The sequence below is a fragment of the Bubalus kerabau genome, chromosome 10 (assembly GCF_029407905.1).
Source record: "Bubalus kerabau isolate K-KA32 ecotype Philippines breed swamp buffalo chromosome 10, PCC_UOA_SB_1v2, whole genome shotgun sequence".
Classification (NCBI taxonomy): Eukaryota; Metazoa; Chordata; class Mammalia; order Artiodactyla; family Bovidae; genus Bubalus; species Bubalus kerabau.
Genome location: NC_073633.1, coordinates 72419669 through 72446025, shown reverse-complemented (window position 1 = coordinate 72446025; position 26357 = coordinate 72419669). Strand labels below are relative to the sequence as shown.

At 36.2% G+C, this 26357-nt stretch overlaps 2 protein-coding genes across 3 annotated transcripts in view; one reads left to right on the top strand and one right to left on the bottom strand.

The window, feature by feature from the left end:
• Window positions 1-1396: 1396 nt before the first annotated feature.
• SOCS4 (suppressor of cytokine signaling 4) lies at window positions 1397-19555 on the bottom strand. The gene is made up of 2 exons (XM_055538116.1): window positions 19287-19555; window positions 1397-7534 (listed from the first exon to the last, which is right to left on the bottom strand). The coding sequence occupies exon 2, from the start codon at window positions 7440-7442 to the stop codon at window positions 6120-6122; it is 1323 nt and encodes a 440-aa protein (XP_055394091.1). The 5' UTR covers window positions 7443-7534; window positions 19287-19555; the 3' UTR covers window positions 1397-6119.
• Window positions 19556-19602: 47 nt separating this feature from the next.
• The window catches only part of WDHD1 (WD repeat and HMG-box DNA binding protein 1), a 55006-nt gene continuing 48251 nt past the window's right edge, over window positions 19603-26357 (top strand). Inside the window, exons 1-2 of one of the 2 annotated variants that reach the window (XM_055538114.1) lie at window positions 19603-19742; window positions 19970-20062. In XM_055538114.1, coding sequence (XP_055394089.1) covers window positions 19986-20062 — 77 coding nt within the window. In that variant the 5' untranslated portion in view covers window positions 19603-19742; window positions 19970-19985. The remainder of the gene's footprint in view (window positions 19743-19969; window positions 20063-26357) is intronic. The other variant, XM_055538115.1, reaches the window with a different exon arrangement.

Genomic DNA, 26357 nt, shown 5'->3' with positions numbered 1-26357 from the left:
GACTGATGTTGAAGCTGAAACGCTAATACTTTGGCCACCTGATGTGAAGAGCTGACTCATCTGAAAGATCCTGATACTGGGAAAGATTGAGGGCAGGATAAGGGGACGACAGAAGATGGATGGTTGGATGTCATCACCAACTCAATGGACATGAGTTTGGGTAAACTCTGGGAGTTGGTGATGGGCAGGGAGGCCTGGCGTGCTGTAGTCCATGGGGTCGCAGAGTCAGACATGACTGAGTGACTGAACTGAACTGAAGCCTGGGGAAGACACGTCTTTGGGTAGGGGCAGTGGTCTATGGAAAAGGATACTAGTGTGACCTACTTTATCCTCATAGGAGGCTGCGAATCAGCAGTGCCCTGCGGAGTCATAGGAATTCAGAAGGAACCGTAAGTCAGCAAAATAGTGCTAAAATGTTTTTGATATTTTGCTTATCATAGGCATCATTGTCGGAGAAGGCGATGGCACCCCACTCCAGTACTCTTGCCTGGAAAATCCCATGGGCGGAGGAGCCTGATAGGCTGCAGTCCATAGGGTCACTAGGAGTTGGACACTGAGCGACTTCACTTTCACTTTTCACTTTCATGCATTGGAGAAGGAAATGGCAACCCACTCCAGTGTTCTTGCCTGGAGGATCCCAGGGACGGGGGAGCCTGGTGGGCTGCCGTCTCTGGGGTCGCACAGAGTTGGACACGATTGAAGCGACTTAGCAGCAGCAGCAGGGGTCATTGTGCATTAATCCTGAATATTAAAGTCACACCAAAAGTTATTTTCATTACTGGGTTTATGGTCAAAAAAATTTATGCCCATGTTTAAGTGCCTCACTCTAGTCGTGATCATGTGTGTCCTGATCATGAGTGACCAACAGCCTTCAGCTTTTCCCATATTTCCAGTCAATAACTGAGCACAGTGGGAATTATCAAATTAGCCCATTCCTGTCCCATGTGGGCTCCAACAGGCAACCTGTTGGGAACTAAATCCACAGCCTGGCCTTTTCAGAACTGCATTGCCCACCCTACCCAGTGCTTCCTTCAATTTCTTTTACAGATGTCAGACCTGCAATGTGGTATAAAGACTTCACCACCTTTCCCTTTCTTATTCGTGTGTGTGTAAGCAGAGTTATAACCACTGGACCACCAGTGAAGTCCCATTCCCCTTTATTCTTCAAAGGTGTCCATTGCCCTTCAATACATCTCTTGTACATTTAATCACATTTTGACATGTTTCTGGAAGACCTAAAATGACACACTCAAGAACTGAAAGGAAAATGTGTAATACAGATTTAAAAATTTCTCTAAGTTGAACGTGTCGGGAAAGGATATGCAGTAGTGTTTTGAAAACAGACTACAAAGCCTTTGGATTTTATATATGAGGTTTTAATAAATAAGAAATGAAAATGTATTCAGATCAATTTATTTGAACTCACATCCAAGAAGAAACATTCAACTTCAGGATTAGAAAAAAAAAGGGAAACACTCTACTTCTTTTTAGGTAAGGGGTGGATCATACAAGGCTGATTGATGAGTACTAACAGCTTTGTGAAGTTACTACTTAAACTCTGTATATTCAAGTATATATCTAGTTCATACTTGGTTTATACAGAATTTATCCAATTCTAGCAAAGTCAGCATAATTTAAGTAAACCTCCTTGAGTTTTATACTCGTCTGAAAGCTTAAATTTGATTATAACTATGGCAAAAGTGATTATCTTTTCTTCCTGCAAATGTAATCAACTTTTAAAATAACTTAGGCAAACATCAATTTTACATAAACCTTATTAAGAGTAGGAGGAAATTGCAACTGTTCATCTAATTGCAGAGTCTAAACCATAAATTCAAATTGTACCATTATCTTTATTGTCAAATCAAGTCAAGAAGGCCTTTACAGACTAAAAGAAATGAATGTGAATCTGCAGGGTTCTCTAAGGGGATACTTTGAAAACCTGTCATCACGTTAGTACTTAACAGCTATACAGAAATATTTTCAAGTATGCTCCAAGGGTCACCTCTTAACTAAAGAATTAACCTGCAGGAAGTCAAGTGACATATATTATCATCTATATTTTATGTGCTAGGAAATTAAAGAGAGAATTGAGTAATGTATTCAAAATTAAAAAGTAAAAAAGACTGTCTTTATTTGAAATAGGAGTCATGTGCCTTAAATTCCTTTTCATTGGATTATATCCATTAGTCTACATTTTTATTTAGAAGCCATAGTTACTTCCCTTTTGTCTCCACTATCTTCATGTGTTAATAGTACACTTTTGTAGTGTTGCTTATTTCTAGACCATTAAAAGAGAAAAACCCCTTGTGCTTTCTGTCCATTCTTCAGAAGTAAAAATGAATGTAAAACTATGTAAAATGAAGATTGTAAACATTTTTTTTCCCCAAAGTAGAAACAATAATCTGCTTGACTTAAAATCTTTTATTCATTTGGGCATTAAATTACCTAAGCACAATCTACTTTACATTTAAACATTGTTTCCCTTGTGTTGCCTCAGGGAATGTTGTATAATTAAGTCCACTTCCTGTGAAATTTCCTCTACCAAAATGAATATATAATCTATTTGACTGTGATTATAGCTAAAAGTGACAAAAAAGATTTTTAATGAAAACTAAGAGTCTAAGAGTTAGGTCTCAAGATTTTCATTTCATAGGAAGGAAGCTCTCTGTTACATGGATCTATAAAATGATCCAAATTTCAGAGAGACAGGAAGCTGATAACTTGATTTATTTTCTTAATGGCTTTGGCTCATGAATAAATGATAATGGTTTGTTTTTTATAAAAAGAAATGGAATTTGTATAATGAATCCTATTTGCCACATTTGCTCTACTTTTTAAAAAGGATTTCTAATTACTTAGACATTCTTTATATTATTTACAATAAGAAGTCAAAACTTTAACTGAAAGCCATTTTTTGACCACAGTTTGCCATTAGCTAAAATTCAGGAAAGAACACAAGTCTGATCACCAAATCAATAAATCTAGCCACAGGCTGACTAAAAGCTTCCTTTAATCTTCTTCCTATTACGTCTTCCTTTAAATTAAACCATTCCATGAATTATTTAAGTGAATGGCACAGTTATAGAAAGATCAGATACAATTCTTCATACAAAAATGCTCAGGTAACCTAAAAAAATCCATTCAGCATGTTTCGGGAAGTACAGTATGAATCAAGATGCTGTAGCTTAAAAAAAGGGGAGGCAGGCTTGGGGGTACTCTTGAAAGCTTCAGAGAGAAATAGAAAAATCAAGTTTGTTTCCTGGTTAGTGCAGGATGATTCCCAAAGCGCATTTAAGTGTCTGGTCCAGACTAGCTATTAGCGATTAAGTAGTTCCCTTTCACTGTCAAGGCTTTCCCCTGAGGTGATGCCTAAATTCTTAATTTTAATATTTTATCGTTTCTTTTAGCCCCATCCTCTCTCACCAGTAAGCACTAAATTTCCACCATGCTGAATGCTTTCTCGACTCTGAAATTTACACACTTTTCAAATGCTCAGTGTTCAACTTAGCTACAAAATTTATATTTATCTATCTCCCCACATTGTTCCTCTCAAAATTTATACTCATTTACTTACACATAATTCCAGTAAGTATATTTTTAATGAGTTAATTTCTGAATGCTGAATGCTCTTTCAAATGTGTCCTCAAAAAGTCACTGAGAAAGACTTAACCTTTCTATATTCCAATCCCTTCATGCTCTAAAGAATTCTTACTCTTCTTTTCCCTTCATGGTAATCAATTCCCTTCTCAAATCTTACATTTCTACTTTCCTGATTTCTTTTCACTGTAGCAAATACCAAAGGAAAAAATACAAACTGTTTCAGAGTAAATGAGTCTCTTTCCTGCTCTCATTTATTAGATCATCTGCTTCAAGGCTATATAAATGGCAGTATTTTGAAAATGTTAACAGCTATCAATACCTTGAAGTTGAAAAAATAAGAAAGCAGAGAAAATATATCACAAGCAACCAGTTTGAATATATGAAAGGCTACTTAGATCTTGATTTTCATATAAATACTAATTTTTACCATTATAAAAGACAGCATATTTTCTTTTTCTTTATAAAATTACCTTTAACAGAATATTCATTAGCTAATCATTCCTTAGGTTTTTCTGTATTGATAAAAAGTTATCTTTAAAAGAAAAATATTTAAAACAATATTGTTTCATAGAAACAGAAAGTTTCAATATCAAATTCTGATAAAAAACTATAATTATGGGTAGAGTCTAACCATACTGTTAATTTTCTTCACCAAAGATGGATGTTTAGGAAGCGTTATATTGGTAAATAAGATAAGCTTCTCAGTGATCTACAAAAGCGCCACAATAAAGATGAGGTAGTATGAGACTGTCCAACTTTTGTAAAAGGGAAATATCATCTTTAGAAGAGATATTTATCCTGACACTGATGTTGTTATCCTGAGCCTCATCACTGCTGAGAGAGGTGCTATTTTAGTAGCTAACCCTCACTGGAACCAAGACAATCTTGAGATCACTTGAGAAAAAAAGATGCTAGAAGATAATGGTAAGAGATTTTCTTGTTCAATTTTGTGATAACTGCTAAAAACTAATTTTAAAGCAATTAATTTTAAATGCCATCTTTATGTTAACAGCAGAACTGTAGGAAAGGGAAATGCTACTTCGACATAAAAGCAATACTTAAGAAACATCTAACTGGGAAATTTGACTCAAATTTCTTTCAATCCAGGTAGAAACAGCTTCCTACTAGATAAACTAGCATCAAGAGATCAATTTACTATATTAAAAATGCTAATTTGTACAAAGGGGTAGACAACTCACCAGAAGAAGTAACTGTCTAGGAAATTTATTATTGATTCTTTAAAAAAGAAAAGTTAAATAGGCTATCACTCCATTTATATTGGGATCATGTTTTCTAAAAAATGCTTCTCTGCTCTTGAGATGCTAAACTTAAAAATATTATACCCAGTGCCCAGTATTGTTCAGTATGGCATAAGCAATATAGCTCTCAAAATGTTTTCCTTTTTCTGAAGCCATACTAAAGATATGTTAGTTCTGAAAATAGGAATAGTTACCTGAAATCTGAAAATCAAAACCAGTATTAAGTTCCCTGAATACTAAGCTCCATGTTTACTTCTTGAATCTTTATTCAAGCTCAAGTCAAAATAATGGAAAACTACTTAGGTCTCTTTGGTTACCGATGGAAATTTGTGGCTGTTTATAAACTGTGGCATCTCTCCAAAGTAACAGGCTCAGTTTCTAAAAAAGAGCTAAGCAGAAGCAACAGTTCACAAGTCAATACAGAAAAAACCCCAGTTGCTTTATTATTTAGTAATTACTAGTTACTAATAGTAGTATCATTATTTTTAAAGCTTCCAGTGAGAAGGGAATAATACTTATGTTCTGAAGATGGTAACTCTTCCAAGTTTGAGAGAAAGATCTATTCAAGGAATAATAAATGACCATGCCACATTACAGAAGAATAAATTCACCTCTAAGATATCATGTCCTCATTTGATTCTTACTGACCTGATTAATCAAATTTAGTAATTCAGCTTTACAATTAATATTTAAAATGAAAACACATCGTTTGATTTGAAGCCATTTTGTTAACTTTTAACATCCCTATTAGAATTACAACACACACAGCTTTACCAAAGGCTTTTAAAATAAATGAAAGGATGATGTGGAAACTATCTTATGTTAGGAATGCCAATGACATAGGTTAACAAAGCGTTTTATGTGTTATATATAGGAAAAGAAACAATTATTTTTAAAGAAAAGTATGAAATACAGATTATTTAAATGTGTTTGCAATGCCTACAAACTTCAAATATCCCTGGATCATATTTAAGTTACAATTAAGAAAAGAAAAAAATTAAGTATACAATCTACATGGTAAAAACAAAAACCAAACCTGGTCAAAAATATCCATTAACCCCTAGTGTGTAACAATTATTATTGTTCAACAATTACTGTATCCTAATAAAAATAAACTGATCTGCAAGTAAAATTTAGGGCAGAAGTTTATTTTGGACTTCAACTGCCCTTGTAGAAAAATTCAAAGTGGTATAATAAGAAAAATAAAGTATTAAATGAAAATTTGTATATAACCACTCCCTTGTTCCTACCCTTTTTCTAGCATTGTTGTTCTGGTGCATCAATCCTGAGTACTCTAACTTTTGATTTATAGTGATATTCCTTCAGATATAATTTCATGGAAGAAGGAATTGGAAGGGCATCAATGCCATCGTAAGTTGTACAGTTACAAATAACTGTTCTGCATATATGCTGCAGGGAAAAGGGGAAAGTCCGAATTAAAGGAGTGGATAAAAGTGGTTCGAAGAACATACAGGCACTCGGGTCCTTATAATGCTCTAGGAGCCCAGTAATGTCAGGCGAATGGAAGACACAAGGATCATGTGCATCAAAGCTAAAGTTGTGATTCCACTGTTCAATTCTAGCGTGAAGAGAACGACTATAGCGTCTAAAACTAACGGAGAATAAATAGTCTTCCTGTGCTGAATCTCGCAGTAAAAAGGTGCCTTCTGGTTTTCCTTCTAGTAGAGCTTCAGCTGCATATTTATCCATAACACCCCAGTAACATGGATTATTATTGATCTGAAGGAGGTCTGGTACAAGACAGTGGACATAATCAATCTGAGTATGGTACTTGGGAGGTGTTTCCAGTTGCAGGATTTCTTCATCAATTTCCCATTTGGGTTTGTTTCTTTTCCGGGAACTTGTGCAAAGTGTTATAATTTCATCATCTGAATCCATGTCACTATCTTCTATGCTGTTATTTGAAGCCAGGTTCACTATAGAGTCAGTCCCAGGACCACCTCTACCCGAAGAATTGTTACTGGTTATGACACAGGGCTGAACACTGGTATGTGAGAAGCAGCTGACCTCTTCCATGTTTCTTCGTTGTTTTAGCTGACCATCCCTCAATTCGCTCTGAGACAAGTCTGTGCTTACCCATTCATCTGATTTGGGACTTATAGGAGCAGTGTGTCGTTTAATAAAATGCCACCTAAAGGCTAAATCTGATCGAGGTGGGAACGGACACTTATCTAACATGAGTTCACTGATATGAATTTTTCTTTTAGATGGAAGCCCTGAAGAGTGCCGACTACTACAATTCTTTATTGGAAAACACTGCCCCACAGCATCTTGCAGTTTCTGTTTAAGAGATCGGCCTAAAAATCTATGCCCACAGGAATGATCTAAATCCAACTCGATAGATGAACAGCTGTGCTTCCTTTCTTGGCTCCTTAAAGGAACTTCAGTTTTCTCTATAGCACTCACTGTTTCAGCATCTGAACAACTTTCACTCTTTTTTGACCAAGATAACTTCTTTCCACTCCACACATAACCATCCTTTCTGTCAGCACTTCGACTCCGGCTAGTTTTGGGCCTTACATCTACATTTTTACTATTACTTTCACTATTTTCTGCCATTTTAACAAACTGTCCACAAATTCCAGTGTTATAAATAATGCTTTTTCAGTTTTTCCAGTAGAATGTTTCTTCTGGGTACTTTCTGGATGTATCTAAGGAAAAAAAATAAAGATCATTAATTGTCATCAACATTGCATAGTTTATATATCAAGTCCCAATTATATACAAGATGAAAAGATGAAAAGGGATAAATACACTTTTTTTTTAATTAATTTATTTTAATTGGAGGCTAACTACTTTATAATATTGTAGTGGTTTTTGCCATAGATAATTAATATCTTTTTCAAAAAAGTACTGGAAATGTTGGAAGGCAGTTCCAAGATATTTTGTTCTCATTTAAATAAACTACTTTACCATATACTAATAATTCTATAGTGCCATTGAGTCAAGAATCTGAGTTTCTTTCCCACAGCTAGTTGTCAATGTGAATCAAAAAAGCTAAGCATCCTGTCAGCCAAAATATATGTCTGAAATGTTAACAATTTCTGGTTTATTTTTTAATTTCACAGCAGACCAGGGAATTCTTTGTCAGAGATGAGAAAACTATGAGCTGGTATTTAACAATCACTACCCTCCTTCTGGGTTCGATCCCTGGGTTGGGAACCTGAAGAATTCCATGGACTCTAGAGTCCACGGGATTGCAAAGAGTCAGACATAACTAAGCGACTTTCACTTTCACCCTCCTTGTAGGCTTCCTCAGTGGCTCAGTGGTAAACAATCTGTCTGCAGTGTAGGAGACATGGGTTTGATCCCTGGGTCAGGAAGATCCCCTGGAGAAGGAAATGGCAACCTGCTTCAGTATTCTTGTTGGGAAAGCCCACAGACAGAGGAAGCTGGGAGGCTAGAGCCCACAGAATCACAAGAGTCAGACATGACTGACTTAGTGACTAGACAACAACAACAACCTTCCTTCTCTCTCGTTTTCTTTTTTTTTCTTTCGTTTTCTTTTCTACTGATTGAAAATATGAACAATTTTAAGTTATAAAAGCTGTTAAGAATTTATTAAATAAATAATCAGCACTGAACAGCAGAAACGTCATGCAAGAATTCCCAATGTAATTTTTGTCAACTCATTTAAATATTTGGTCAATTTCACTATTAGTCTACATGGTGTGTGGAAAATTTGGAATTGGATAAAAATTTGTTATTTTACACACACACATACACACACACACACTTATATATTCTTCCTGATAATTTCAAAAAAACAAACAGATAAAGTTCTATAGGGCAATGCCTTTCCTATGAAATTGGCTAGGTAGCCTAAAATTTATAATGTAAACAAATTTTTAAGATTAATAGTAATGATTGGTCATAGATAAAAACTACTTAGCTATTATTAGATGGAATAAGATTTAAGTCCAAGTTTGGGGGGAGGGATTCTATAATCTCAAATATTTTATAAATGGATATTGAATTTTGTAATTAAGAAAATCGGTTGTACTCAATATTCTCAACCATCCCAACAGTTAAGTAAATGTTGAGAGCTATCAGAATTCATTTTCATAGCAGTAGAGTTTGAAATAAGCATCTGCAATGGCAAATATGATTGGGACGTGCTTAAAAGTATGAACTAATGATAAAGGCTTGCCATATAAAGTTGTTGTTGTTTAATCACTAAGTTGTGTCTTACTCTTTGCAACCCCATGGACTGTAGCCGGTCATGGTATTTTCCAGGCGAGAATACTGGAGTGGGTTGCCACTTTCTTCGTCAGAGGATCTTCCTGACCCAGGGATCGAACCTGCACCTCCTGCAATGGCAGGCAGATTCTTTACCACGGAGTCACCAGGGAAGCCCTTGTCATATAAAGGACCTGATTACTAAACAAAGAATAGCATCAGGTGATTATACTTATTATTTTGATTTAGTGAGCTCACTGGTACATAATCATTTAAAATTCACAGAGAAAAAATATTTTAAAATCTAAATTTGAAAGAAAACATCATCACTTAGTATACCAAATTATATTTAACAGTATGCTTTGGTTGTTCATTGACTAAATTCCACTGAACAAAAATAAACAGGCAGAAGCTACAGAGTACGCTGAAGAATATGAAGTCATTGATCAGAAGAGTCCCTTATTACTAAGAGCTTACACTTACGCTTTTCAAGATTAAAAAAATTAAATAAGAGCCCCAAGCAGATATTTTTTTGTTAATATTACATACTTTCAACTTTTTTATTCAATGTGATAATGTGAAAAGTATATTATGTAAAATTTAAAATATCTAGTGTTTTTATTTACTTTAAAAATATCAAAAGAGCAGATTATTAATTCTAAGGTCAACTTTACTCCACTGCATATAAACATGCTCATCTTCCTTTGTTATCAGAGCTAATTCCACACCTCTGCTCTTGATGACATTCCCACCTTTACCAGGGTCTGCTTCCATCACTCTCTTCAAAAACAACCAAGTCTCCTATAAACTCTTCTAGTGATTCCAATACTTTCTTTAGTTATAATTGCTGCTATCCATATTAAATTTCTTAATGAATAGCTGATTTCCCCTCAAAAAGAAAATAGCTCTGGTTTTTTTCTAATTATAAAAGAAATAATGATGCAGTTTAAAAATGGCTAAGTGAAAATCTTTTTGCTCCACTTTTCTCTCAGAAGTCAGCCCAAAACAAGGGAAAATGAGCAATAAAAACACAAATCTCATCTTCAATGAAACTATCATGTATCTATAACCTGAGTGACAAAATGCAAGGACAGAAAACAAACAGAGGAGCAATGACTGACTCAGCAGTGGAGAGGTTGGTGACACCAGGCACAGAGGCAATGTTGATGAGAAGACAACAGAGCAGGCAAAGTCCAGGACACTCAGATGCACCAGATTCTACAGAAAGTATGTATGGAGAACAGTTCAGAAAAATGGGGAACCAGGTTGAAAATCTGTGTTAGGGCAGTTAGATCTCTCTGGTTCTTACTCTCATACTTAGAGGAGATAGGATTTTATTATTTGCAGAAATTGAACCAGAAAGGCTCAAGACTTTGGATACCAGACATAGTAAGGATAGATGGGAAGCCTGGGACTAAAATCAGAAAGTTCCCTGCTCCATTCTTCCATCCAACTTCCAGAATTCCAGTGGTCAAACTTACACCTCCCTAATAAGAGATTGGACAATACTAAACTGGAGAAACAGAATAACCAAAGAGAAAAGATCTATAGATTCTGGTAACTGGAAATCCTCCAATAAAAAGCTGGAGGGCCACCCAGGCATTCTGTGAGGCTCATCCATCCATAAGCCATGCCTGCTTACTTATACTTTCAGACAGCATTGTTGTGCTTCATTTACTCTAGATTATGATAGGTCACTAGACTTTTGAGGAAAGCCTTTAAAATAAACAAGTTACTAAAACACAAAGAACTTGGAGGAAAAAAGTAACCATGAAAGTAATGAGAAATAAAATAGATTTTGTACTAGCCATATGACCTTAAAACCTGTTTCTTCATCTATAAAATGGAGACACTGATGCTATATATTTAATTAGGCTGGTAGGAATTAAAAGAAATAAGTTATGTAAAATACATATGTAGCTCAGATTCTAAATGGAGCAAGTATACAATAAAGGTTAACATATTTCTTTTTTAAAAAAGAAACAGATATTACATATGTTGTTTTATTATAGCACCCAAGACAGTTTTATAGAAATAGTTCATAAGTAAAGAAATCACTGAAATACCTCTGTCTCTAGCCCAGTGCTAACTATAAAGTTTATGAGCACATACAACTTTCAGGATGATAGCTAATCTTTCAAAATAAAAAAGGATTAATAAGCTAGACATAGCTAAAACTCAACAGACTATGAAGCTAAGAACAATTTGACGTTTTCCACCAGAGAACTGACTTCCAGCCTCACTCAAAACAAGTTTAAACACTAACAAAACAGATTTATTTTGGCAAGGCTTACCAACCTGTACCTAATAGGAGTAATCAATTAAGTATCTCTGGATTTTAGGTTAACTGTTCTTACATATACTATTGCTACAGGTATCCAAAAAATAAAGTGAAAAATACCATTGTCCTAGATGAATTTTCCATACCTGTACTTAAAGCGTTAATGCACAGAAAATCTTCTGACTGGTTATCTTTTGGTATCTAAGCACTATAGCCTTATATAAATTTTACATAGCTATTCTTTTGACAGATATGCTTCAGAAGTTCCACTTTTTATAAACTTATGGAAAAAGATATATTTGGTAAAATATACCATATCAATGGGTTTCCCTTGTAGCTCAGTGGGTAAAGAATCTACCTGTAGTGCAGGAGACCCGGGTTTGGTTCTTGGGTCGGGAAGATCCCCTGCAGAAGGAAATGGCAACCCACTCCAGTATCCTTGCCTAGAAAATCTCATGGACACAGGAGCCTGGTGGGCTGCAGTCCATGGGGTCACAAAGAGTTGGGCACGACTGAGCGACTAACACTTACTTACTTACCATATCGATATATTGGCCAGAATGTCACTTAATATTGTAGTCTTCAAAGTAGGAAGAAAATTTAACTTCTATTTATACTTGTCTAAAAATTAGAAAACTCTATTAATATTGAATATATGATTGGCAGTGTTCCCATTACTCATTGTGAGATGGGTACTTGTCTGATGAGGTGCTGTTCCGGGGGGAGGAGTGGGAGCTCCAAAAAGCTAAGTACTTGATGGCAACCCTCTCCATTTCTTTGTGCACTTTTAGTGGATCACAACTGCTTCCATGTTGTTGGAATACATTTGTGGATTATATTATCTTACATAAGAGAATCTTTACAATACTTTGTGAATAGACATGACCATGGAAATTCTATAACACAAAGTTTGCTAGTTATCTCAGGGCAGAGTTCCATCACTCAGTCGTTTCCAACTCTTTGTGACCCCATGGACAGCAGCATGCCAGGCTTCCCTGTCCTTCACCATCTCCCAGAGCTTGCTCAAACTCATGTCCACTAAGTCAGTGATACCATCCAACCATCTTGTCCTCTGTCATCCCCTTTTCCTCTTGCCTTCAATCTTTCCCAGCATCAGGGTCTTTTCTAATGAGTTGGCTTTTTTTTGCATCAGGTGGCCAAGTAGTGGAACTACAGCTTCAGCATCAGTTCTTCCAATGAATATTCAGGACTTATTTCCTTTAGAAATGACTGGTTTGATCTCCTTGCAGTATAAGAGACTCTCAAGAGTCTTCTCCAACACCACAGTTCAAAAGCATCAATTCATCGGCATTCAGCCTTTTTGTGGTCCAGCTCTAACATCCATACATGACTACTGGAAAAACCATAGCTTTGACTAGATGCACCTTTGTTGGCAGAGTGATGGCTCTTCTTTTTTAATACTCTGTCTAGGTTTGTCATAGCTTTTCTTCCAAGGAGCAAGCATCTTTGAGTTCCATGGCTGCAGTCACCATCTGCAGTGATTTTGGAGCCCAAGAAAATAAAGTCTGTCTCTGTTTGTACTCTTTCCCCATCTATTTGCCATGAAGTGATGAGACTGGATGCCATGATCTTATTTTTTTGAATACTGAGTTTTAAGCCAGCCTTTTCACTCTCCTCTTTCACCTTCATTAAGACGCTCTTTAGTTCTTTGCTTTCTGCCTAAGAGTGGTATCAACTGCGTATCCGAGGTTGTCGCTATTTCTTCCAGCAGTCTTGATTCTGGCTTGTGCTTCATCCAGCTCGGCATTTCGTGTGATGTACTCTGCATATAAGTTAAATAAGCAGGGTGACAACACATAGCCTTGACATACTCCTTTCCCAATTTTGAATCAGTCTGTTGTTCCATGTCCAGTTCTAACTTGCTTCTTGACCTGTAAACAGATTTCTCAGGAGGCAGGTAAAGTGGTCTGATATTCCCATCTCTTTTAAGAATTTCCCACAGTTTAGTTGCTAATATTATAAGACAAGTTATATATTTTTCTTTTTCAAAATGCCAAGTGTTCTTAGTTTGATGACCTTTATTGGGATAATAAGCAGCTCTGAGAAGCTATTTAACAGATACATTAAGAAAAAAGGCAAAACAAAATATTTAACTGGCTATTCATGGTTTAGGTAACATCAGAATTACTAGTGAGAAAGTAACTGCTTAAAAAAAAAAGGCTATGGAGAAAGCTTTTTAGAAAAAGAAGATATTCAGAATTTCCTTCACTATTACATGATTTTGTTACAATAATGATAAAAATGTATTGTATATAAACTCTTGCATCTTTACACTTAAAACACATGGCAGAAGACCTAATCTCTTTTGAAAGTTGCATTAAACCAAAATGCACAAAATTAAAAAATTCAATTACATCTCTCTCAATAAAAATACCATTAATTTTTAGTGAAAAAAAATTTATTTTTAAAGAGTAAAAATGAGTTTTAAAAAAAATTTTGGTGTCTTGCCAAACGTTTGTCTATACACATAAAGTCTGAGTGTTAAAAAACAGTGTAGGGTTCTGAATCTGAATGAGTTCCCTCAACCCTATCATTAATAGTTGGAGTTTTACATAAACTTTGTAAAAATGAAGTAGAAGATGAGATACAAAATGAAAAAAAGAAGTGGCTTTACTACCATTTTTATATAGTATACAAATCAAAGATGATATCTTGAAAAATGTTGACAAATCAACAGTCTTTGTTAGTAACTGCAAAGAAACTTTTCTTTTTTTAAGAGAGTGAAAGAATCACTTGGGAGAAGGTTTCTTTGACTCTTGATTCAATAATTAATTTTTTATGAAGGCATCTAAGTTACAATACCTTGGGGACTACACAGTGACATTTTTAAAATTATTATTTCTTAATGAGGAAGTGGCAAGTGTCTAAAGTAAGTTTATATAAAAGCCTTTTTCAAGAAATCAAGTTCCCAGATTCACTAGCCATTTGATCCCAGGTTCTACAATCAACTGCACAGATAGCGATAAAAGATTGAATACTGAAAGTGACCATCCTAGACTAACAACAGATTTAAATGACATTTAGTTAGTTCTCTTGAATAAGGCTGGAAAGATGATTTTAATTCAAATTTCCATTGAAAACTGTTGTAAAAGTTAGTAAATAAAGGGTTAAACCTCATTTATCTAGAAACTTCATTTGTATTCTCTATGATGTTAGATAACAGAGGATTATTGTATATATTAATTAGTCATTGAACTACTATGTCCACAATGCTGATGTCTACTTAAGACCAAAATTCATGTAAGTATTAAATTTGACCTTATAAAGAATAATTTACTATACTATATAAAGAATTCCCAGATAAATTATTATTCTGGTAGTAATTTCCTTATTAAATCTATTATTCCAAAGTTTACCTGCTATTATGTGTCCCAAAACTCCTTGAATGCATTCTGATCATAGTCCATGATATTTAAATTGGATTCTGTGGTCAGAGTCCTTGATATTTGATCATAGGCTAATATTTGAGTTGGATTCTAAGGAAACACTTAAGAGTCCACAAATGGAATATACTGGATAGTATACAACAGATAAATTCCTCAGAATGTTAATCAAAAAACATGAAAAATGTTTTTTTCAAATGTTTAAGAGAGAAACATCTGAACTATAAGTGTTTTTTTCTCATTACCAAAGCAATATAGGTTCATTTTCCAGTAAATATTTTAAAGTACCTCCTTTTCAATGCTAACAAGCCATGGCTCAGGGGACTTAACTGATTTGGAAAAAGAGAAAACAAAACACAAATAAACACACACACTGATTGGCACCACTATACCCTTTCTTCCCTTCTCCAAACATTCTTCACTTAATTTCCTACATTTTGCTTATACCAGTGTTCCCCAATCTGAACTTCTGTGTACACTAGTGCTAAAAGGTATTAATAACGTGTTCTATACAATTGAAGTTTCATTATCAAACTAGTTTGGAAATCACTTCCCCACTGAAAGATAGCAAAAGGTTCCAAGAGGTCCTTCAGTTAAGAAACCTGATTAGGCCACGGTTTCCTATACTTAACTCAAAGTAAACCCTTTTTGTGGAACAAACTGTGGAAGAAACATTAACTTGGACTAACATTAAAATGAATGTACATTATGGTATGCAAGCTAAAGAGAAATGTCTAGGACCTGTCACTGAAGAGGGTTAATCTAGGGTGAAGAGGGAACAGAAAACTAAGGGCTGGCACTACAAACTTCTAAAAGCACAAGAACCTTAACAGAATTTTAGAAATCAGAATGCTTAAGATACTTGATTGTGACTCTCAGAGAATAAATTGGATTGTACAGATATATTTTTTCCTTTCAATTTATAATTTTTTAATTATAAAAATAATATACGCATATTTTAAAATATAGGAAACATTCAGGAAAGTTCAAAAAGGAGGGGAAAAGACTGTAATTCAATTACCTAGAAGCAAGCAATTTAGACATTTTGGCCAATTTCCTTGCAGTCTTTCTTCCTATGACTGTAATTTGGTCTAAGAGAAAGTTTTTAAGTTTTAAAGGTCCCTAAAAAATTAACAATCTAGTTTTTGACTATATCATATTTAAAAATGAAGCATGGTGCAGATGAAATAGCATGAGTTGCTAAATAATCAAACATGATCTAAAATTCAGACTCTGTCACTTACTAGCTGTCTCTCCTGATTTTTAAAATCTCATTCAGCTTCAGTGTTCACATTATTAAATCTGGATAATGCCAGCTGCCTCATGTTTTTACTGCCAGGGTTAAAATGTATGAAAATAGCATACATTGAGCTTAATGAGAATATGTATTACATTCTGCAATATGTTATGTTTTCTCAGAACCTTCCATGTAGAATGAGCTAATTTCAAAAAATAAGAGCTAGGAAAGTGGCAATAAGGAAAAAGAATGAAAGGAAACACAGGCTACATAAAAGGCTAGAAAATCCACACAAAAACATATCTCAAAAATCTGAGGCTGAGGATGCTTCATCATTTCTGAAATATCATAAAGCTCTTTCTATTACTCCTGATATTAAACATGCTCTTTTTAAAAAAGTTTTAAAGTTTCAAATTATTGAAAAATATTATGGGTGTAAATAATGAAACTTAATTATAAAAAATCTGTAGTTTCTTACAAGCTTAGTAAATCAATTTCAACAGAAATAGTAGGCAAAGTTTTTTTCTTTTAACTGATCATAGATTCTTCTTTTCATGGCTTTATGATAATTATATATGCTTACATTTAAGCCTAGGTAACAAGTTTTACATACAAACTAGTATAATGTTATTCTAGACTTAAAATTGCCTTCATATTCTGATAAAACTAAATTCTAAGTTTTATGGCAACAGTTATGACTTGGAGAGCCAGTCTGGCAGACTACTTGGATCAGAAGTAAAAGATCTATTTCTAGTTCTGACACATGGTTAGGTGTGTGACTTTTGACAACTCATCACCTTACTGAGCCTTGCTATTTTTTTATTGATAAAACAATGATTATATCTATTTTGCGGTGGTAAGGATCCACTGTCATTGTAACAACACAGGAGTCAAATACTAGCTGTCCTTAGCCAGTGGAATTGGGTAGGTTGAGAGAAGGTCTTTCACTATATTCACTTCAATACCTTAAAAGTTTAGACATATGCAAGTATTATTTACCCCCAAAATAAATTAAATAGGCTGGTAAGTTTGACACTTTCAGAAATATAAAAATCTTCAGATTTCTAAACTGTCTTAATATTTTTTTTACTCTGTTCTCAGTTTTGTTATTACTCTCTTCTTCTAACCTTATCTTTCATAAGATTAATAATTTTTATATCTAATACATATTTTATTAAAAAGGAATTTTAAACATTCCTCCCATGAGGCAATATTTATAAGCCTCCTGGATAAACTAAGATTATGTGATATTATTATTTATATAGGTAATACTGCCACAGTAGAATGGTAATAGACTCATGTTTTCTTACCCTATTGTCCTTGAGAACAACAATATTTGTGAACCTAAGGGTAGTATGAATGGTCACCACAGAGCAAAGCTAACTAACCTTCACTGCAGTTGAAGCTGCGACCTTGGCATCATTTTCAGTGAGTTCATTTAGCTATCCACTCCTATGAGACATGCACTGCTATGATAAATTCATTTGGAAAACTCTGACAGCCACATCAGTGGCAGACAGGAGCACTGGTTTCTTTTTTAAAATCTATATTATCTTAAATAACCAGGCAATTTTTACTAAGATTCAAGTTATACACATTTCATTACCACACCATTTGTCTTGTATGTATTAGCTGAATGTTTGTTTCCTTCAACAACATCATGAATTAATTGAAGACATTAAAATTCTTTTTAAAATTTGACTGAAAAATGGAAATGTGAAAACACATTGGAAAAAGCAAGAATACATCTTTTAATGTTCAAAAAAATTTACTGAATAGTGATTCAAACAACTCCATTTTGAATGAACCATTAAATGCCCACCCAAAGTACCCCATTAATAACACAAGACAATTACTTTTACACATTCATGAGTATCTTCTATGTACTATAACAATTCTATGGAAATAGGTGTCATCTTCATTTTAGAGATGAGGAATCTGAGGTTTAGAAAAAGTAAAGAAGCATATTCAAGGTCACATAACGAGTAACTGTGAGAGTCAAAATTAAAATCTAGGTTTGTTCAGCTTTAAGGCCCAAGCTTATTCCATACATGTTAAATCTGTAAAAGAAAAAACAAAGCAAAACATATACATATACACATTTTTCTTTAACCTATGAATCAAATGGCTTGATTGCTAAGGCAGAGTTAAAGGAGAGAAGCGCGAACACCATTCATAGTTTTAAAGTCACATGGTGTTACAGATTTTATAGTTAGAGCATTTGATACCTACAAAGCTTGTTCCAAATTTGCAGATTCTTCTTATGCTGAGCTCTGAAAAGTACTACACTGAAATCTCATGATGATATATTCGATATATTATCGGACTCCGTCTCGAACCCCATAGTCTATGCAATGATATTTACTTGGATTAAAAAAAAAAAAACCACAAACTAGAAATCGTTCTATCTAAACAATGAAACATCTCCGGACAAAAATTAAGTCACTCGGAAAGAATCATCTCAGGAATCTTTTGCTCTTGTGTAAAAACAATAGGTTGGTTATTTCCGCACAAATCCCAAGTTCTTTTCAGCCAATCATTCTTCATTTGGAGCCTTAGTACTTAAAGCAACACCTTACACAATGCCAACGCGGTAAGAACAATACCACGGTTTGTCTAAATGTGTTTGCAACTTTCCCCAATGAAACTAGACTGAAAAACAATGGGGGAAACTCTACAAAGGAAAAACGTTTCACTTATGTCATAATCAAATTCCGACTGAGACTAGAAGGTGGGTACCACAAAATAATATCAGTTGTGAAGGTTTTCATGAGAGATCGGTCTCCCAACATGGAGATCGTGAAGATCCAACCAAAGCATAAATTTAATGTCCAAGACCTTAGCAAAGACCGCAAGGATCCAATGAAGTACTCAACAATACACTTTAGCTCTTCTTTTATAGATATAAAAGAAGATATGCACTTCATTGAACTTTAGGTGGAGTCTGAATAGGGAAACACGAATTACTTCAAGGGACACATGTACAATGTCCTATAGAACGAGCATTAATGTACCAGCCGCACCTCCAGGAATCGTGAACTGAGACTAAGTCTTCTCTCCTTTACCGCTATAGAAATGACAAGATGAAGGCGTCGAGGATGCCAAGATTAAAGGCTTGAAAAGGGTCTCGTCTTCCTTTTCTTTAAAGAACAAGCCCAGACATTTCATTCTCTAGCCCGGTCCCAAGGAGGGGCTGGACCCGTTCAGGGACCTGGATATGGCTGCCAGTGAGGAGCGCCAGGAAAGTAGAAGCAGACCCCGCGAGGGCAAGGCCAAGCAGAAACCACCCTTCCCCCACTCACCTCTCGGAACGCAGTTTAACAGGGGCTATCCTTGTAACTGCCGCCATCACCACCGCCATCACTCTGGGTATTCGCAGAGGTGGAGAAGGGAGGCCCAGCCACTCAGGCACCTCATGTAAGTCCTACGAGGCGATTGTCGGTCTGCAAGCCCCCATCCTGCGGTGCCGGGTTCTCATCGCAGACATCGCACTCACCGCCTCCACCTGCTCCGCCGGCACTGCCACCACTTCCGTGTTCGGCTCCGTCCCTTTCTTCCTCACTCCCCCAGCAACCGGCTTTTTCCCGAGCGGCGTGCGCGCCGCTGACGCCACCGCCCGGCGTCCAGAGTCTGGACCGCGCTGGGAGTGGGCGGGCCGGCGCAGGCGCAGTGTGGGACCACGCCGAGCGCGGGAAGCGTCCGGCGCCGGCGTTCGCTCCCCCGTGCCTTTCCTCGGCTGTGGAGGTTCGGTTCTTTAGGTGAGTCGCCCCTCGCTGGCCTCGTCCGTGCGGCCCATCGAAGACAAGCGTGTTCTCTTCCTGTCTATGTCGGACGGACCCTTCGTTATATCATGTTTGCGCCCCTCGGGTTGGGGAAAGGGGCTGCCGAGGGCATGTCCCGCAGAAGACTGACCTCGCTTCTTTACGATCAGCCCCCGGCTTTCCTGTCCTTTAAAATAATACTAACTTTTATAAAACATTTTCAGATAAGTAAAGGAAAAAATGCCTGCCACACAGAAGCCCATGAGATACGGACACACAGAGGGACACACAGATGTCTGTTTTGATGATTCTGGGAGGTAAGGTACTTTGAGAACCAAAAACGAGGTTTCAGGTGTGAATATTAGTTACTATTCTCTGTCATGTAACTAGTGCTACGTAAAATGGCTCATCCAGATAGAAATAAGGTTGAAATGCAAAATGGCACATGTGTCGTCCATAGATTTACTGTTTCATTCAGCCCAGCATGGTGGTTTTAGTATATCAAGAAAGCTAAGGAGTGTGAAATCTTACTTCCATAGGAATTGGAAAGATACGAGCTTTCCCCCACATTCCCCTTTATGCATCTCACATTATTAGTTATTTTGCCAGAATGCTAGCTGCCTGATCGTCAAATTTAGTGTTTAATTCAGATTTTTTGGAGGGCCTTTTGTGATGCTCTTTGCTTTTTAAAACTGTTTGAAACTTTTTGATAGGCTTCCCCCCCACCCCAACGTATTTCCTCTGCTTGATTCCTAATTTGTGATATTTTCTCAGGATTATTCTAGTCCCTTGGAGGGGTATAATCCTAATTAACAGTCTACACTTGGAATAGGAAAGAGTTTTACTTGAGCCAAACTAAAGACTATAGCCTAGGAGACGCAGATTAAAGAAGCACTTGAATTGTGTTCTGTTGAACTACAAAATGAAGGAGACATAACAGCACAAATTGCAAAATTGCATGAGTAGTTTGTCAGAATTATGATTGGTGTGGGCAAGAAGTAAGGGTGCTTGTTAAGTAAGGATTAGTTGGAGTCCAGTATGATTGTATAGTTATAAGGTTGTAGTTGGCAGCTGCTAGCAGATACTGTTTTGAGAACAGCTGGTGATATCCTTGAATCTGATACAGTTCAGAAAATTCAAATTCTCAGCAATTCAGGAATGTATTTGAAACCATATCCACAATGGCCACCCAGCTCTAATTTGAATGCCTGAGTTACAATTAGTCCATTTTAATTTTTCAACATATTCTGTTTTTAATCGGTTAAAGCAGGTGTACAGTGTATGTTTGACAGGCCGTAAGGCAGGTTGGCAATGGCACCCCACTCTAGTACTCTTGCCTGGAAAACCCCATAGACGGAGGAGCCTGGTGGGCTGCAGTCCATGGGGTCACTGAGGGTCAGATATGACTGAGCGACTTCACTTTCACTTTTCCCTTTCATGCATTGGAGAAGGAAATGGCAACCCACTCCAGTGTTCTTGCCTGGAGAATCCCAGGGATGGGGGAGCCTGGTGGGCTGCTGTCTATGGGGTCGCACAGAGTCGGACACGACTGAAGTGACTTAGCAGCAAGGCAGGTTGATACAAGTAGCATGGAGTTTAAGTTAAATCATGTATAAGCCACAGTGATTTCCCCATATCTCACTGTGTGAATATCTCTCGCAGCTTCCCTTTTAGCTTTCTGAATTCCTATGCAGCACTGTCCAGTTGTGCGGCTTCTGCTGTCACTCCTGTATTGGTTGATTCACTGAGAAAATATTGCATGTCTACTCCACTGGGTGCTAGAGATAAAATAGAGCAAACAAAGCACAGTCTTTTCCCTCATTGACCTTAAAGTCTTTGTAGATTGACAGAAACAGAATACAAATTAATTGCAAAAAATACATTTAGAATTACAGTTAGAGTTATTAAGTGATATGTTCAGTAGTAAGCATATAGGAGGGGGAAGTTGGCCTAGTTTCAGAAGGGAGGGATCTCTGAGGAAGTACTTCTTGAGATGAGATCTGAAGACTGAGTAGGCATTAAGAAGGATAAAGAGATGGATGATGGTGGCAGTGGGGTGGTGATATTGGCATTCCAGGGAGAGGGAACACTGAAAAGTTCCAATGGGGTTAATTCCACAGCGTTTTTGAAAGTCAAAGTGAAAGTTGCTCAGTCGTGTCTGACTCTTTGTGACCCCATGGACTATACAGTCCATGGAATTCTCCAAGCCAGAATACTGGAGTGGGTAGCCTTTCCCTTCTCCAGGGCATCTTCCTAACCCAGGGATCGAACCCAGGTCTCCGGCATTGCAGGCAAATTCTTTATCAGCTGAGCCACAAGGGAAGCCCAAGAATGCTAGAGTGGGTAGCCTTTCCCTTCTCCAGCAGATCTTCCCAACCTAGGAATTGAACCGGGTCTCCTGCATTGCAGGCAGATTCAACTGAGCTATTGGGGAAGCCCACCACGTTTTTCTTAAAGGAGTGAAAGAAAGCTAGCCATGCTAAAGTGTTGCAGAGATTGATGAGAGTTGAATTTGTGAGGGTATTGAGTAGGCATCCTGTTCAAGGCCTTCTGGGCTTTTTATTAAGGAATTTAATTTTTATCCTAAAAGCAGTAGGAAGGTATTAAATATTTGAAGCAAAGAAATGTGATCTGTCTCATTTTTGAAAAGATACATACAGGATGAAATGGAAAAGGAGCAGAAGTGGATGCAGAGAGACTATTAGGAGATATCTGTATTAGTTCCATTGAGTGGGATGGAAGCTTGGACTAGAGTAGACATGGGTATGGAGAAAAGAGAATGCATTCAGGAGATATTTAAAAGGTAAAATCATCAGACTGGATCAGATACTAAGGATGAAGGAGAGGGAAGTGTTTGGGATAAACTGCGTTTCTGGATGTTTGGGGAAGTAATTGGCTATTCAGAAATAATGCAAAACATATTTGAAATGGAGGTTGTGAAGTGGAGATTGTGAGTTTGCATTTGAACCTAATTAGTGTAAGATATCTTTGAGAAATCCAACTGGAGATTTAGTACTTCCCTCAGTTGTGTCCAACTCTTTGCGACCCCATGGACTGTAACCTGCCAGGCTTCTCTATCCTGGAATTTTCCAGGCAAGAATACTGGAGTGGGTTGCAGTTTCATTTTTCAGGGGATCTTCCCGACCCAGGGATCAAGTCTGTGTCTTCTGCATCTCCTGCATTGACAGATAGATTCTTAACCCCATTGCCACCAGGCAGTTAGATAAATGGGTCTAAAGCTCAGAGAAGAAACTTGAGGTTGAGATAGAAATCTGCATCTTTAGGTGATACCTCTTGGAATTCAGAATTGTGGTCCTGGCTGGAAATCTCTGTGGGGATTGTCAATACGTAAATGATATTTAACACTATGAACTTGGATGAGATCACCTTGGAAGGGGGTCGGTTTTTTTTTTAATTATGAAACTATGATAATACGTTTACAGCAGACTTGGAAAATACAGAACAAAATAACATAGTTCCTCTATGTATTACAGTTATTTTTTTAAGTAGATTAAGATTTTAGTTGGATTTTCAATATCAAACTCTAAAAAAATAATAGGATGAATAGACAGAAAAGTAGAAGTATATAGTAGACCTGAAAAGCACTTTGAACCAGTTCAACATAAGTTAAGATTTATACAGTTTTCACACAACAGCAGGATACAAATTCTATTCAAATTCACATAGACTGTAAACTGGAGACACAGGAACATGTCCAGGGACATAAAACAAGGTACAAAAATTACATGGTCTGAAGGTTTTTGAAATCGTATAGAGTCTGTTCTCTTATCACTGTGGGATTATGTTAGAAGTCAATATCAAAAGATATTTGAAAATAACCCACATATTTTCAAGTGCAGTGTAGCATTTACCAAGGAAGACCTTTGACTTAAGCCATTGAAAGCCTCAATAAAGTTAAAAGACTGAAAAAAACACAAGAGGGTGATTGCAGAGAAGAAAGCATTTAAATGAGAAGTTAATATCAAAGATACTTAAAAAACCCCATGTATTTGGGAATTGTCCACTTGTAAATGATGGGTGTATCTAAGAAGCCATAATAAGGAAAATTAGAAAATATTTATAACAGTACAAATGAAACGAGAATTTATCAGAATTTGTTGCACGTAGCTGAAGCTGTTCAATGCAACTAAATACAATGTAGACTCTTGAATAAGGCATGAAAACAAATAATGGACACTAGCATAAAATTTTGTGAAATTTGAACAAAATTTGTGCTTTAAAATACTATGTCACATGTTATTTATTTATTTTTTTTTTTACAACATAGTATGTCTTTATATTCTCAGAATTGGATTAGAAGTTTCAAGCCTCATTCAGAATTTTTTTTTAAATCACCGAGATAATAAGCTTTATAGACTTTTTTCACTAATACTAGATGCTAGAGTAAATGGAACTATATCAAAGTTTTGAGTGAATATAAATTAGAAATCTAGCATTCTATACATACTAAGTCAAACAAGTGGAATCAAAATGTCATAAATTTTTAGTTAGACAAAAATTCATAAGTTTTCTAATATATATATTATACATACTACATATATATATAGGTATACAAATACTACATTTGATAAAGGTTTGAGAAAGAACAACAACAAAAAAAGAGAAATTAGAAATCATATATTAAATGAAATGGGAGTACTGAATATGAATTAGAAAAAGTGAAGGATTGAGGTCCCGGCTGGAAATCTCAATGTGGGAGTTGACAATATGTAAATGATATTTAATGCTGTGAACTTGGATGGAATCATCTAGGGAGGGAGTGAATGTATTTTTTTTTTTTTTTTAAGAGATTGTAGGTCTAAGCCCTGGGCACTCCAGAATATTAGGATACCAAGTAGGAGAAGGAGGTGTAGCCAAAGAGATAAGAAGGGATTGCAAGAAAAGTAGAAAATCAAGAGACAAGAATGGTATCAGTAAGCCAAATAAATATTTTAAGGAGGAGGAAATACACTATGGCAAATTCTGCTGGTGGGTCAAGTTGAGAGTATTTTTATTTGTTTTGTTTTTTAATGGAGTGGTAAGAATAAAAGCTTTGTTACAATGATTTAGGAGAATAGAAAAGGATTGGAGTTTATGAGGATGATACTTAAAGAATAAGAGTAGTGGAATAGGAATGTGAAGTCAGGAAAGGTAATCTTTTAAGGTGAGAAAGATTACAGCATATGTTTCAGTGGAGAGGACCCAAAAGAGGGTTAAGCCAATATTAGAATAAAAAGAAGGAGACTGGCTATGGTCTTTGAGTGGATGAGAGGCGCTATGGTAGAGTAAAAAGCAGGAGGGATTGGCCAGAGATAGGAGCACGGTCAGTTTTATAAATAGAGGAAGGGAGCACCTAGAATGAATGTGGAGAACATGTGGATAATTTCTGTAGACTGTTTCTGTTTTCTGAGTGAAATAGGAAATAAAGTCATTAGTTGAGAATGGACAGGAGGTAGAGGTTTGAAGAAAGAGGAGTAGATATGAGATAGATGGTTAGTAGAGAAGGTAAGTTGAATGAACTAGGGAAATGTAATTGGATTCCAGGGTAGCACTAAAGGCCTAATTCAAATTAATAGTTACGAATTTAGATTGGGATGAAATAATCTAGTTCTGTGTTTTCTTCAGTTCTATTTAGTTCTGTAAGTGCAAATTTATTAATAGGCAGTGAGTTGGATGTTTAACCTGGGTTGGGTTTTTTTTTGGGTAGACAAAGTGAAAGCCAAAGGATTTATTTGAGTGTAACACTGAAGAATTCATTTTAGTGACAATGTGGATCTAAACTAGATTAGGAGGTATGTGAGAATTTGAAGGTATGAGAAACAGTGGAAAGGTACTTTCAGTAGATTGTAGATAGAATTGTGATAGAATTTAAAAATTGTTGGAGTTAGGATATTAAGGGTATAAGGTGAAACAATAAGTGATTAAGATGCTTGAAACAGATTATGAACCAATTGCAGTGTTGATAAAGACAAAATTTGAGTCTGACATGGGATGGAGGACAAGATCAAGTATCAGGAGGTTTCATCTATATGGATATTGAAAATACAGAATTGCAATAGGAATAGTGTTAGAGAATAATAAGGAGCCTTCTGCTAAAAATCGTTAGGGAACAAGGGATTTCTCTTGAAGAATTTGTAGCTGGTCTGATGACAGTTTCAGGCTTTTTTTTTTTTTTCCTGAGAGTAGGGTGTGGCGATAGAATGGACGGAGTAATAACGTGGGGTCCCAGAGGGATATAGAAAAGAAGTCAGCCACCACTTAAGAGGGCTGAAGAGGAAGCAGTGTTCTCAGAGGAATGTTCAGAAAAAAGCTGATTTTGCTGGTGCCTGACCATGACTTGCATGAGGCCCACTGGAAGGGTTAGGAAGGGGTGGTTAGATTAGAGAAAGAGCATTGCTGTGGGAGAGAGGATAAAGGTGTGATAGAATTAGTCCTTTGCTTAAAAACTTATTGTGGATTTCTTCATTTATCATCTAACCTAGGACACCTTTGAGAATGGGGAGAAGGGTTTCAAAATAAAGTACAGTTTTTTTAATTATTTAGTGATTGGCAAATTGTTCTTTTTAATAGATCTGTAACATACTACTATTCAAAAACTATTTCAAGACAATT

What these genes read in the sequence shown, in the direction of transcription:
- SOCS4 (XM_055538116.1), bottom strand. Translation starts at nt 7,442, where the DNA reads ATGGCAGAAAATAGTGAAAGTAATAGTAAAAATGTAGATGTAAGGCCC.